The sequence below is a fragment of the Carassius gibelio genome, chromosome B19 (genome assembly GCF_023724105.1).
Source record: "Carassius gibelio isolate Cgi1373 ecotype wild population from Czech Republic chromosome B19, carGib1.2-hapl.c, whole genome shotgun sequence".
In the NCBI taxonomy this organism is placed as follows: domain Eukaryota; kingdom Metazoa; phylum Chordata; class Actinopteri; order Cypriniformes; family Cyprinidae; genus Carassius; species Carassius gibelio.
This window is the reverse complement of record NC_068414.1, coordinates 7,021,374-7,035,367: the sequence shown is the minus strand read 5'-3', so window position 1 is coordinate 7,035,367 and position 13,994 is coordinate 7,021,374. Positions and strand designations below refer to the sequence as shown.

The 13,994-nt window shown below is 41.0% G+C and overlaps 2 protein-coding genes across 3 annotated transcripts in view; one reads left to right on the top strand and one right to left on the bottom strand.

Annotated features, from left to right (window-relative positions):
* Positions 1-13,994, bottom strand: part of LOC127979215 (uncharacterized) — a 143,377-nt gene that overhangs the window by 27,452 nt on the left and 101,931 nt on the right. The window lies entirely within an intron of this gene.
* LOC127979234 (CD44 antigen-like) lies at positions 11,178-13,007 on the top strand. Its single transcript, XM_052584570.1, has 4 exons — positions 11,178-11,364; positions 11,463-11,599; positions 11,681-11,737; positions 12,663-13,007. The coding sequence occupies exons 1-4, from the start codon at positions 11,264-11,266 to the stop codon at positions 12,767-12,769; spliced, it is 402 nt and encodes a 133-aa protein (XP_052440530.1). The 5' UTR covers positions 11,178-11,263; the 3' UTR covers positions 12,770-13,007.

Genomic DNA, 13,994 nt, shown 5'->3' with positions numbered 1-13,994 from the left:
CGCTGAGTCCTCATACTGGCTAGTTCGTACTGTCAGGGTTTAGGTAGAGGGATGAGGCGAGGACTCAATGATGCAGAGAGAAGAGCTCTTTAATAGTACTAAAAATAAAACAAACAAACAAAAACTACCCCGTGGGGGAAAACAGACAAACTTGACTGGCAAGGCAAGGCAAGGCACAATATACACAGACAAATATTCGACGACAAACCAGCACCCAGACTGCAAACACAAGGACAATAAATAGGGAGCTAATGAGGATGGTAACGAGGGAACACGTGTGGGGAAAATTACTTCAATAATCAGGTAACAAGATGGGTGGGGTCAAAACAATTGACGAGAGCACATGGCAGATAGGAACGAAGACAAAAGCCATGTGGACACACAAAACAAAAACAAGCACATGGCCAGCAAACCATTGGACACAAACACGCAGCTAATGAGCAAGCTCATAAACCGCGTGTTCACACAAGACAGCACGCAGCCAGTAAAAACTAAGCTGCGTGCGACAGCAAGACAAAATAGAACAAGAAAGCACACAGCCGATAACTCGAGCTGTGTGCAACAATACAAGACAACACATTGAGACCGCACGATACCACAATAAAACAGAACATGGAGCGCGAGTGTTCAGTCCCCGACACGAAACCAAAACTCAGCAAAACATGAGTGCCGGGATCCGAACACCACGCTCCAACAAGAAACAGGACACGCAGACGAGAGCGCACGGCTCGAGCAGTCTCGAAGCCGCGCGCTCACATGAAAACAATGACATGAAAGTATCAGGGCTCTGTCACAAAACCATGAATAACCCTAGACTGAAGTGACAGAACCCTGACAAAGGTATTACATAGACTTCACTAATCTAAAACAAAGCTTAGTAAATTATATTCTTCTGTCTCTCCTATATGCGACGTGTAAAGCTGCTGAGGGTACCTTGGCACATCTTTTTTGGTTCTGCGCACAAATTCAGAGTTTTTTGATAGAAATTTTTCATTTCTTTGCCCAAGTCTACAATTGTGCTTTACTTCCTGACCCATTCATAGCAATTCTTGGTTGGTCAGACTCTTTGCAGGCTCTTTGGCCAAAGGTACGGTTACCCATTCAATATGGTGTGATTGTAGTTAAGAAAGTTATCTTGCTTTTGTTGAAGAAAAATACCAGACCCCTTTTTTCTGACTGGCTAACTGAACTCACTTCTACATTACATCTTGAAAGAATTAGATACTCTTTATCCGGGAACCCTGCTAAATTTGATAAGATGTGGGAACCAGTCTTTACTTTTTTGTCAAACCAGAAGGATTAAATTACTTATTTATGTTTTTCTGTTCTGTAATAATCACTTTCTGTAATTATTGTGATTACACTCTGTAATAGAGGTTGTCTTCCTTTTTATAGTTCTTTTGATTCATTTTACACATTGCACAGATTTGTTTGTTGAAGGGTCTTTTTGTCTGTTATTTTTTGTTTTTGATGTTTGAAAACCTCAATAAAAACTAATATACAGATATACTCCCTGATTATCTGCATCCTGTGGAGATGAGAATCAGCACCGTGAATGTCATCTTGCAGCAGACAAGAAAACATTAGTTTATAAATAAATTAAAATGTCTCCTTTTTCACAATAAATAGACTACTTCTGCCTGTGCTTTGTGGCAAACTTAATACATACAGTATGCTTGAGTGCGGAATATATTAATGCTCATTATTGATTAGACTGTTACATTTTTTATTTTTTCCTTTATTTTTTTCCTCCATTTTTTCCAAACATACGGAACAAAGAACTTGTTACAAAAAGTAACATATAAACATAAACATATACATACACAGGTCACCTAATACAGTTTACATTGCGTTCATCAGTAATTATACTTTGATCAGGTTCTACTTTACAAAGTTATGTTAAGGGTTACCTATCTGTCACAGTTTATTGATTTCTTTTCTTCTCATCCATTTTCCCCAGTAGAATGACATTTTTGTAGACTGTTGTCTTAAGGAAAGGGTCATCAGCACTTCCATACTGTACACATCATTTACAATTTCTTGCCATTCACATACAGATGGTGGATCTTCCTTGAGCCATTTCCTTGTAATGGCCTTCTTACTAGAGGTAAATAGTATATTAAAGAGATAAATATCCTTCTTAGTTATTTTTGAAGAGAAAATTCCCAAATACATTGTTTTAAAGTTACACTCAAGATCCAATGCCATTATTTCATTTATCTTTTTATTTAGATTCTGCCATTAAGTATGGATACTATTGCAGTCCCAAAAGATGTGTAAATGGTCAGCCATTAAATTTCCAAATTTTCTCCAGCATTCACCTACTTTTTGATTTCCAGTTTGAAAATGTTTTATTCTAGGAGTAATGAAAAACCTTATTATATATTTTCCAGGTGAATTCCCTCCATAGATCTGAATTAGTTGTAGTCATCAGTGTTCTCCACATAGTTAACCATTCTTCTGTTATATTTATATTGGCTTCCTTTTTCCGTTTTTGGTTCACATACATTGTTGAGTGTTTTTTTGTTGACATTAAACTATGTTCAATAAATTCTTGATATAAGTTGCTTATTCACCTTCTTTTTATAAGCATCCACAAATATCTGTACTATAGTTGATCCCGGATCTTCTGGATCTCTTATATTTTCATTAAAATAATGTCTAACTTGAAGGTAAAGGAAAAAATCTTGTTTACCTAGGTTAAATTTGTAAGAAGGTTGTTGGAAACTCTCTAGTCCACTCTCAGTAGAGATAAGGCAAAAGGATGTTATATCTTGTGAACGCCATTGCTTAAATCTTAGATCCAGTCTTGCAGGTTTAAACTGTAAATCATATTCTATCCCTCTTAGTATCCTTCCTTGTCTTCCAATTTTAGAATTCTTAAATTCTTTATACCAAATTTCTAATGGATTCCTTGTCAAATAATTCAATTTATGTAACTGTGTCTGCTGAAAGTTTCTATCTCCTAGTAACACTTGAAGAGGTAATTCAAGTTGTGACTGTTCAAAATCATTCCACTTTGCACAGTATTCATCTTTACACCAGCAAACCAGTTGCCTTATAGTAGTCGTCTAACGAGGGTAGACCTCTCCCACCCTGATCTTTAGGAAGTTGTAGAGTGTTAAATCGTACTCTAGGCCGCCCAACTTTCCAGATGAAATGGGATATTAGTTTTTTCCATTCATCAAATTGTATTTTTCCTATTTCTATTGGTAATGCTTGAAAAAGAAAAAGTATTCGTGGCAATATATTCATATTTATTATCTCTATTCGGTTGTGTAGGTCTAAAGGCACTAGAAGCCATCTATTTATTTTATAATTTTTGTAATGGGATAATAGTTCATTTTATAAATATTTGATAAGTCTGCAGGAATATGAACCCCAAGATATTTCATCGAGGATGTATACCATTTAAATGTATATTCATTACGGATTTTGTTACTAGGATTACATGGAAGAGTTTGTGTTTTATGTATATTCAATTTATATCCTGAATAAAGTCCAAATTTCTCAAGAGAGTACATCACTTTGGGTAAGCTACGTTCTGGGTATGTAAGAAACAATAACACATCATCAGCGTATAGAATAATCTTGTGTTCTATATCTTTCACAACTACTCCTTTTATTTCTGTATCATCCCTGATTAGTTGTGCCAAGGGTTCAATAAATAACGCAAATAGCGTAGGGCTTAACAGGCATCCTTGTCAACATCCCCTTTCTAGAATAATATGTTCAGAAATGTTAATATTAATTCTTCCTATGAGGGTTAAATATAAAGATTTCAATATTCTAATGGTATCTTCATAGCCAAAATGTTGCAAAACTAAGTATTAAAAATCCCAGCTTACTGAATCAAAAGCTTTTTCTGTATCTAAACTAATTAGAAGAGTGCTAGTTTTATTCTGAGATATATAATCCCTTATGTGTAGGGCTCGCCATGTGTTATCCATATGTCTGTCTTTGTTTTACAAATCCTGTTTGATTTATATCTATTAAATCTAAAAGAATTTGCTTCCTGTAAGGTAGAATTAAAGCAATTATGAATTGTTGGTGTCGGTTGTTGCTTGAATGTTTTATACCATTCAGCAGACAAACAGTCCATTCCTGGTACTTTATTTGTTTTAAGTTTTGATATAGCCTTACTTATTTCCTCTGTTGTTATATTTTGATTTTATATTTTGTTTTGCATTGATCAAATTGATGGTAAATCCAATGTATGTAAAAAAAAAATCTCGTATACCCTTGCAGGGTGAATATGATTTTTCTGAGTATATAATTCCTTATAGTACTTTTCAAAACCTATTCTATTCTAATTCTATTCTTTAAAAATCTAACTACCTCTCTAATCTTTTTGTATTCTATTTTTCTTTTAATTTATTATGCAAATATATATATATATATATGTGTATGTGTAAAGACCTCTAACTAGCTTGCTCTATTCTTTTATTTTTTATTCTGTTTTCTTTTTATTTATTATATTAGTTAAAATCCCATGCTACGTGTACTGTGTTAACCTAACTGAGACTTGTTATAGCTCTTATATATCATTGCTCTTTTTGTTGTTTTTGATTGCTTCCACTGTCCTCATCTGTAAGTCGCTTTGGATAAAAGCGTCTGCTAAATGAATAAATGTAAATATAAATGTAATCAAGCATTTTTGTAAAAACTGAGGTGACCAGAATATGCAAATCAAGAAAATATTGAACGTAGAAAAAATAAAATAAAAATAATAATAATAATAAAATAAATTAAAAAAATACAACAAAAATGGCCTCCAAACCTGAAGTTTTAAGTAACTGTGAATGATGCCCAATTTTTAGAGGGGAGGAGGCTTTTTTTGTTTCTTAAAGTAATTTTCAGATGCAATGAAAAAACTAACAAACATGAAACATTTTGTCAGACACAGACGAGGACACAGAGGATTCAGTGATAAGGTAGTTTAATGTGAATCAGAGGTTTCAGACACAGGTGAATCTTGACACGTGGATAGAACGGTGACAACACAACTTCCCTTATGGTGAACGGTGATCCAGATGGTGCTCAGATGAAGACGATGGGGACAGGAAGACTGACGAGGATGAAGAGGGTTCAAGAGTTCAGGTAGGTTTAATAATGGCGTTCAGGCAAGTGAGGAGATCGGTGCAAGACCAGACGATGAGTGATGGTGACTGATGGCTTTATATGTGGTTCTGGTGATGATGCACAGGAGTTCAGAATTCGGGTGATTGGGGACGAGTGGGTGTGGCGTAAGTGTCCGATTCCGGGAGTGTAGAAGGTGTGGCTGTGACAGTACCCCCTCCTCCACGGGCGGCTCCTGACGGCTGGGATCTTGTGCGACGATGGGGTCTACCTCGGCCACGGGGAGCGGGGCGGTCTGGATGGTCTTATTGAAAGTCAATGAGAAGGCTGGGGTCCAGGATGTCGTTACGATTAACCCAGCAACGCTCCTCCGGGCCGTAGTTTTCCCAGTCCACAAGGTACTCCAGTTGAGGACCCCGTCGTCGAGAGTCGAGGATAGCTCTGACCCGGAAGATGTCGTTGTCGTCTTCGATGGCCGGAGGAGGAGGTACGGCATCATCACCAGGTTCTGTGGATGGAGGAGACAAAGGTTCAGTGAAGGGTTTGAGGAGTGAGACATGGAATGAAGGTGAGATACGGTACTGTGCAGGGAGTTGGAGTCTATAGGTCACTTCGTTCAGTTGCCGTTCAATAGTGAATGGTCCGATGTATCGGGGACTCAGCTTACGGCAGGGCAGTCGGAGGCGGATGTCCCTCGTCAAGAGCCAGACTTGTTGTCCAGGTTGGTATTGCGGCGTGGGTCCTCGACGAGCGTCCGTTTGCTCCTTATGCCTCCGCACTGCCCGCTGGAGATGCACGTGAGCCGAGTCCCAGACCCTCTCGCTCTGTCGGAACCAGTGATCTACCGCTGGGACCTGCGAGGGCTCACCTGACCATGGGAAGAGTGGAGGTTGGTATCCAAGGACACATTGGAAGGGGGTGAGCCCGGTGGTAGATTGCTGGAGGGAGTTCTGAGCGTATTCGGCCCAGGGTAGGTACTGGCTCCAACAGTCCTGGTTACGGTGGCAGTAAATCCTCAGGAACCTCCCCAGCTCCTGAATCTTACGCTCCGTCTGGCCGTTGGTCTGAGGATGGTATCCCGAGGAGAGACTGACGGACACCCCTAGAAGACGGAAGAAAGCTGACCAGACTCTAGAGATGAATTGGGGGCCTCTGTCGGAGACGATATCTTCTGGGATGCCAAAGTGACGGAAGACGTTGTGGAATAGTGCCTCTGCCGCTTCGAACGCAGTGGGGAGTCCTTTGAGAGGGATGAGTTTACATGATTTTGAAAACCTGTCGACCACTACCAGTACACAGGTGTAGCCTTGAGAGAGAGGGAGGTCAGTCATGAAATCAATGCCGATATGGGTCCATGGACGTTCAGGAATGGGCAGAGGCACCAGTTTACCTTCCGGGAGCCTTCTAGGGGTGTCTGCTATGGCGCAGACGGAGCATCCTTTGAGGTAGCGGACCGTATCCAGAGCCATCGATGGCCACCAGTAACGCTGTTGTAGGAGCGAGAGGGTCCGCCTCCTGCCTGGGTGTCCAGAGCCCGGAGAGGTGTGAGCTAAGTCCAGGAGGGTAATCCGATGTTGAGGGGGGACGAAGAGTTTTCCTTCTGGACCTCCCGGCGGAGCAGGGTGTTGAAGGTTTTCCTGTGCAATCAGATGATCAATACTCCACTGGATAGGACTAACTATCATGGCTGGAGGGAGGATTGGTTCTGGAGATTCGGGTTCGGGATCTGCTTGATGAAGACGGGAGAGGGCGTCGGCTCTATTGTTCTGGGAGCCAGGGCGATAGGTGACCTTGAAGTTGAATCTCGTGAAGAACAAGGCCCATCTAGCTTGGCGATGATTCAGTCTTTTGGCTTCACGGAGGTATTCCAGGTTCCGGTGGTCGGTTACCACCTCGAAAGGGAACTGGGCTCCCTCCAGCCAGTGACGCCATTCTTCCAGAGCCAGCTTAATGGCCAGTAATTCACGGTTACCGATGTCATAATTCTGCTCCGCCGGGGATAGCTTCTTCGAGAAGAAGGCACATGGATGGAGTCGTGGTGGATTCCCCTGCCGCTGGGAGAGGACTGCTCCGACCCCGGTGGATGAGGCGTCCACTTCCACGATGAACTGGTGGCTGGGATCAGGGTGGATGAGGATTGGAGCGGTCTTGAAGGCTTGTTTGAGCAGGTGGAAAGCTTCAGTGGCCTCGGGGTTCCAGGACAGAGACTTGGGCCAGTTCCGGAGGAGAGAAGTTAGAGGGGAGCTGAGTAAACTGTAGTCCTTGATGAATCTTCGATAAAAGTTGGCAAAGCCCAGGAAGCGTTGAAGTTCTTTTATGGAGCCGGGTTGAGGCCAGTGTGTGATGGCGTCCACCTTCCCCTGGTCCATCTTCACGCCACATGGGTCGATGATGTAACCTAGGAACTGGACTGAGGGCGTATGGAACTCACATTTTTCGGATTTGAGGTAAAGGTGGTGTTCCCGGAGTTTTCGGAGTACGAGGATGACATGATGGATATGTTCTTGCTTGGATGTGGAGTAGATGAGGATGTCGTCGATGTAGACAATTACGAACTTGTTAAGGTAATCTCTGAAGACTTCATTCATGTAGTTTTGGAAGACGGATGGACTGTTGGATAACCCATACGGCATGACCCGGTATTCATAGTGCCCGGAAGGAGTGATGAAAGCGGTCTTCCATTCGTCCCCCTTCCGGATGCGGATTAGGTTGTAGGCGCTCCTCAAGTCCAGTTTCGTGAAGATCCTGGCTCCGCGTAGTTGTTCCAACGCCGCTGGGACCAGGGGAAGAGGATAACTGAATTTGACGGTTTGTGAATTGAGGTGGCGATAATCGATGCACGGCCTCAAGCCTCCGTCCTTCTTGGCCACGAAGAAGAAGCTGGAAGCGGCAGGGGAAGTAGATGGTCGGATGAACTCCTGAGCGAGGGCTTCCTGTATATACTCCTCCATGGCCTTCTGCTCCGGGATGGACAGGGGATAGATTCGTCCTTTAGGAAGGGTTGCTCCAGGCAGGAGGTCAATGGCGCAGTCCCATGGCCTATGAGGTGGTAGCTTCGTTGCCAACCGCTTATTGAACACATCCTGGAACGCCCGATATATGCAGGAGGGATGATATGATCCATCTTCGTGTCGGGGCTCTCCACTGATGTGGACTGGACCGGTAGGGAAGACTTCCTTAAGGGAGGACTGACCTTGGGGATTTTAGCTGGAGCAGTGATGCAGGTATGATGGCAGGACATTCCCCATTTCAGGATCTCGCCAGTGGGCCAATGGATGTGAGGTTGGTGGAGGTTAAGCCAGGGGCGTCCCAGGATGATGTCTGCGGTGGATTCCTCCAGCACCATGAACGTGATGTCTTCTTCGTGCAGGAGTCCCACGCGGAGGATGATTGTGGGGGAGAAATAGTGGACACGACCCTTGCCCAGCGGCTTTCCCTGTATGGTGGTTACTTTGAGTTCGACAGGGCTTCGGTGATGTTTGGCGTTGAGACGAGTTAAGGTTTGCCGGTTGATGAAGTTCCCCGCCGAACCGGAGTCGATGAGGGCTTGTACTGAAACAGAAGAGCAAAGGTGTCTTAGAGTAACCCAGGTCTTAGTTAGATGAGCAGTTTGAGGAGGTATATGGATGGTACTCACCGCTGGGCGTGGAGGTCGAACTGGACAGGATGGTAAGAGGTGTCCATCTCCCCCACAATAGAGACATAGCCCGGCTTTGATCCTCCGCTGACGTTCCGATGCGGACAGATGGTGAGAGTCCACTTGCATGGGTTCAGGTGCTGGAGGAGCGACAGATGGTATAGCGGGCGGAGGAAGTACAGCGGGAGTGAGCGGATGACAGGCAGTGAGTCTCTGGGCAACTCGAATGGATTTCTGAATGAGATTCTCTAGTCCTAGTGAGTCTTCGTACACAACTATCAAACTTTGTATCTTGTCATTCAATCCGTGGTGATATGCTGTAATTAAGGCAGTTTCATTCCAGCCGCTTATGTAAGCGAGAGTACGGAAGCGCATGGCATAATCACTCACAGATTCATCTCTCTGTTGGTGAATGGTAAATAATTGGTCATGGACAGACAATGCAGAAGTTTGATGGCCAAAGACGGATTTTAACTGGGAACAGAAGTTAGTGACGGATCCAAGGCAGGTGAGTTCGAGTCCCAGAGAGATTCAGCCCATTGGAGGGCCTTACCTGAGAGTAGGTTGATGATGAAAGCTACTCGACTGCGTTTGGAGGTGAATAAATGAGAGTTGGATTCCATATAGAGGGAACACTGTAGCAGGAACCCGCTGCAATCCTCCGCCGTGCCGCTGTATGTCGCTGGTTTGGCCATGGGACTCGCAGGGGCAACTGAAGAAGTGACCTGAGTTGTAGCGGTGTTTGAGTTGTTGACAGCCAGTGAAGAAGGGGGAGTTTGTTGCATCAGTGAGGACCGTACAGCGTGAACCAGTTGGTGAAGGGATCCGCGGTGCGGTCCTCGCCCGTGTCCGAAGAGCTCTGCATGCGGTCTGGTCTTCTGTCAGACACAGACGAGGACACAGAGGATTCAGTGATAAGGTAGTTTAATGTGAATCAGAGGTTTCAGACACAGGTGAATCTTGACACGTGGATAGAACGGTGACAACACAACTTCCCTTATGGTGAACGGTGATCCAGATGGTGCTCAGATGAAGACGATGGGGACAGGAAGACTGACGAGGATGAAGAGGGTTCAAGAGTTCAGGTAGGTTTAATAATGGCGTTCAGGCAAGTGAGGAGATCGGTGCAAGACCAGACGATGAGTGATGGTGACTGATGGCTTTATATGTGGTTCTGGTGATGATGCACAGGAGTTCAGAATTCGGGTGATTGGGGACGAGTGGGTGTGGCGTAAGTGTCCGATTCCGGGAGTGTAGAAGGTGTGGCTGTGACACATTTAAATAGTTAACATAGATTAACCCACAGTAACACATTTTAACTAATGAATCGCCTATTTTCATTTGCTGCATGTTTTTTAAAAACATTATAAAAATAAAGTTTTTGAGAGAGAATAAAATAAGAGTCAGGTATAAGTCACATTTTATTAAATTCAGAAATAATAACGGCATGCCTAATAATGTTATAATGTACCAACAGGATATTTTTATTTTCCCTCACTTCAAATAAATAAATCATTTTAAATTTAATTATCAGAAAAGAACAATAATTAAAAATATATAATTCTAATAGATACATTTAATTGCAGTATAAAATAATAATATAGGCTTAGCTACAAACAAAAACAAAATAATAATAATAATAATAATAATAATAATAATAATAATAAAGCAAAACATAAGGTAAGGTTGGGCTCTCACTGGGGACAAATCCAAACGTTTCCATATTTGTGAAGTTACACATTTTGAAGCTTAACTATTATTCATAGGTTAACGTGTGTTTCAGTATTGATGGAAAAAAATCATAATGAGCAAAAAATATTCCAAAGTGGACCACTACTCACGCTGGATGGCACGGTGTACGCCCGCGCAGTTTCTAATGAATCAGCTGAAACTGAAAATACTCCATTTTGGGTCACACAGTAAATGCATAATTCAGTTTGAAATATCAAGAATAATAGCAAAGTAAATAAAAATTATTTCTAAATACTGGACAATTCTCATTTTGCTCTGCATATGGATCCTGAAGGATTTATTTATTTATTTTGCCAATAACAAAGCGAAATGAAAACATTTAGCTTTTAATCTATATATATATATAAATTTGGATGAAAGCGTCTGTAATGACTGTTTAATAACAATAGCATGCAGTAAGTGCCTTTGTGTAAAGGCTTTATTAATTTCTGATGAGTAGACTGCAGCCGAAGACTGTCCCACATTTTGAAATTAACTCACTGTACATTTTCTAATGGATTTAAGTATGTTACATTGTTATATTATAATGTAATTAATTGTTGTTTTATTTCATTGTTTCATCTCCTTTTACAAACTTACAGTTTTGTGGATAACTTTAAAACCTGACTGACTTGCAGTTACCGCTGTGGCCCTTCGGAAGCGGTAGAAGGCATTTCGGTTGTCCACCTACTGTATGAATAAAATTGACTCACGATGACCTATCATTAATTTCCTGTTTCTCCTGCAGTTGTACACTCAAGGAGCTGCAGCTTTGGTGGAGTGTTTCACGTGGAGGGGAGAGAACGCTATAGTCTGATGTTTGAGGAGGCCAGGAGGTTGTGTGAGCATTTAGCCTCTTCACTAGCCAGTCTGGAGCAGGTGGAAAAAGCCTACAATAAAGGACTTCAGACGTGCAGGTTCTTTGATTTAGTCTTATATCTAAATGAAAATTAAACATACAGGATCATTATTACCATGAGCTCCATCTTAATATAAACTTACATTTTGTGTGCAGGTATGGATGGATAAACGACTCAGAGGTGGTGATACTCCGTCACATCCAAAATACAAACTGTGCTGGCAACAAAACCGGCATCATCAAAATAATTCAAGACAGTGAAAAATATGATGCCTTCTGTTATGATGCTGAAGGTTTGTTTGGTGCAACATGCTGTAAGTTTTAGTCAACACATGATCAATCATCTTTTTAACAAAGCATTGCATTTTAATCAGATACATCAGAGAAGAACTGCACAGCTATGATTGACCCTTATGGATTAAGCGAAACAGGTACTACATTTACCAAGGAATAACAGTTTAAATGTATGGAAGTGGAAGGCACTTTTGTATGAAAAAAAACTAAATGTGTGTGTGTGTGTATGTGTGTATGTTATCTAGATTTAATGTTCACTCTTATATTTAACATTTGTCTGTTTAGAAGACATTATTTTCCACACTGGTCTACAGCCAAAATGCTTCTGAAATAAATGTAGTCAAACTTTACTCATCCTGAGTCACTGAGAATAAAAATTTTGCTTAAAATGTTTGATTGGCTCTAATTTTCAAGTTATACTACTGAGTCAGTATATACAGTATCACCCTTGAATTGGGAATGGAGAAGGATGAGTGAGTTATGAAAGGTGTGAACAGTGGTGTAGTTACTTTAGCATCAAAAAGGCACAGTTAAGAAATGGTTAAGAAAGCCTATCGTGTTTATTTTTGCTGTAAAATTGGAGACAAGACATATAAATATATGTTTTGCTGATTTTTAAACTGTTACATAACCAGGAGAGGTGACAGCTACTATGGAAGTAAAATGTAAAAAATTAAATATCTTGAAAACAGCAGCCAGTCATTTGTTTTAATTGTCATATTTGAATTGAGCTCATAAAAATGTATTTCTGAAAGAGAATAGTTCTAAAATTGTGACCAGTGTTATCTATATTGTTAACATGTACTTGCTCCATCAGTTTCAGGAGAAACCTTGTCAAACTTTCTATCCCTGCACAAAACCAATACATTTCTGCAAAAAACATGACCAAACTAATGTCAAGCTGTAAATGTCTAGTTTTGTTAGTTAGTTTTGCAATTTTTTGCTAGTTTTACTGAATTCATGTAAATATCTAAAAGCTGTTTCAGAAAGGGATCTTGTTTTTATATATATACGTATATAATCTGTGCTTACACTAAGTTGTGTATAATTGTCATTTGACAGAAGTTGCAACACGCGGACCAAATGCTGGAGGAGAAGATTCTGAAAAGTCAACATCTGAAAAAATGTTTTTGGGTTTTTGTGTTGTTGTCTTTTATTTTGTAGTTTAGTCCTGTTTCCTGATTTGTCATGTGATTCCCCTGCCCTCATGTATCTGGCCATGTACTCCCTTAATCAATAGATGTATCAGACTTAATGTGCCACTGCATAAATTATCAGCGGCTGATCAGTGGCTGCATGCCAGTTAGAAATTCTGTCTGAATTGTTATTTCTGTGTGAATGTTATTCTTGAACAGATGGCTCTGTGTTAAGCAGTATATAAAAAGGGGTTCTGTTGTTTCATGAAAACGGTTCTGGAATGTCTGTGTATTTGAGTATGCAAACACCACATGAGCGTCACTACTGGGAGCAGTGTCTGTCTCGATATCTCCACTTTCGTTTCCGCCCCAACTAGTGATGTGCCATTCTTGAACAATTCGTTCATTTTGAATGAATCTTTAATGTGACTCAGGAAGAAGGAGTCGTCTCAGGGAGTGATTCGTTCAGTCGTGCATGCGCATTATTCTATCGGTTCTGCTCTGCTAGTAATAGTTCACCTGTGTCAGTCAATGCAGTCTTGAGCCGGAAAGAGAATTGACTAGTTCATCATCTGATGAGTCTTCGGGTTGTTCGTTCTTTTGTCATGTGACGTGACAACATTGGCTAGAGTAATTAGTTAATTTACAACCTCCCTTACAAATGGGTGCATAGTACTTATTATTTTTATCACAATTATTGGTTATGCTTTACATTTTGTCCATATGATGGCGAAATCACTTTGATAAAGAAGAGATTTTTTTCTGTTGGTGTTTTTTTTTTTTTTTTTTACAGTGGATTCTAATCTTCAAAAATGACCTTGTTGTATGATTTATGTATTTTGAGTTCACCCTTCAGATTAGACTATAGAACTATAGTGTTAGTTTAGGATTTGCTTTTAATTTGTTATAATGTCCTTTTTGAGCAATCTTCTTGTACATATATAAGACCAAAATGTCAAGTTTGCTCAAGAAAAAGTAACAAAAACACAGTGACAGAAATGTCAGAAATAGCATATGGGTCTGTCACGTGATTAAGGAATGACCCGAGACCCGAAAGACTCATGAGATGAACTAATCAATTCTCTTTCCGGCTCGGACTGCATGGTTTAGCGTATGGACCTGTCACGTGATTAAGGAATGACTTGAACCCGAAGACTTGTCGGACAAGAGGTGAGGTGAGCTAATCACAGACTGAAGACCCAGGTAAAGAATGAATTAATCTTTTCTGTATCTTATAGCATTTTAGTTTTGTATTTGT

What these genes read in the sequence shown, in the direction of transcription:
- LOC127979234 (XM_052584570.1), top strand. Translation starts at nt 11,264, where the DNA reads ATGTTTGAGGAGGCCAGGAGGTTGTGTGAGCATTTAGCCTCTTCACTA. An exon ending in AAAGGACTTCAGACGTGCAG is followed by an intron (nt 11,365 to 11,462) that starts GTTCTTTGATTT and finishes TTTTGTGTGCAG; the next exon opens with GTATGGATGGATAAACGACT. An exon ending in TTATGGATTAAGCGAAACAG is followed by an intron (nt 11,738 to 12,662) that starts GTACTACATTTA and finishes GTCATTTGACAG; the next exon opens with AAGTTGCAACACGCGGACCA.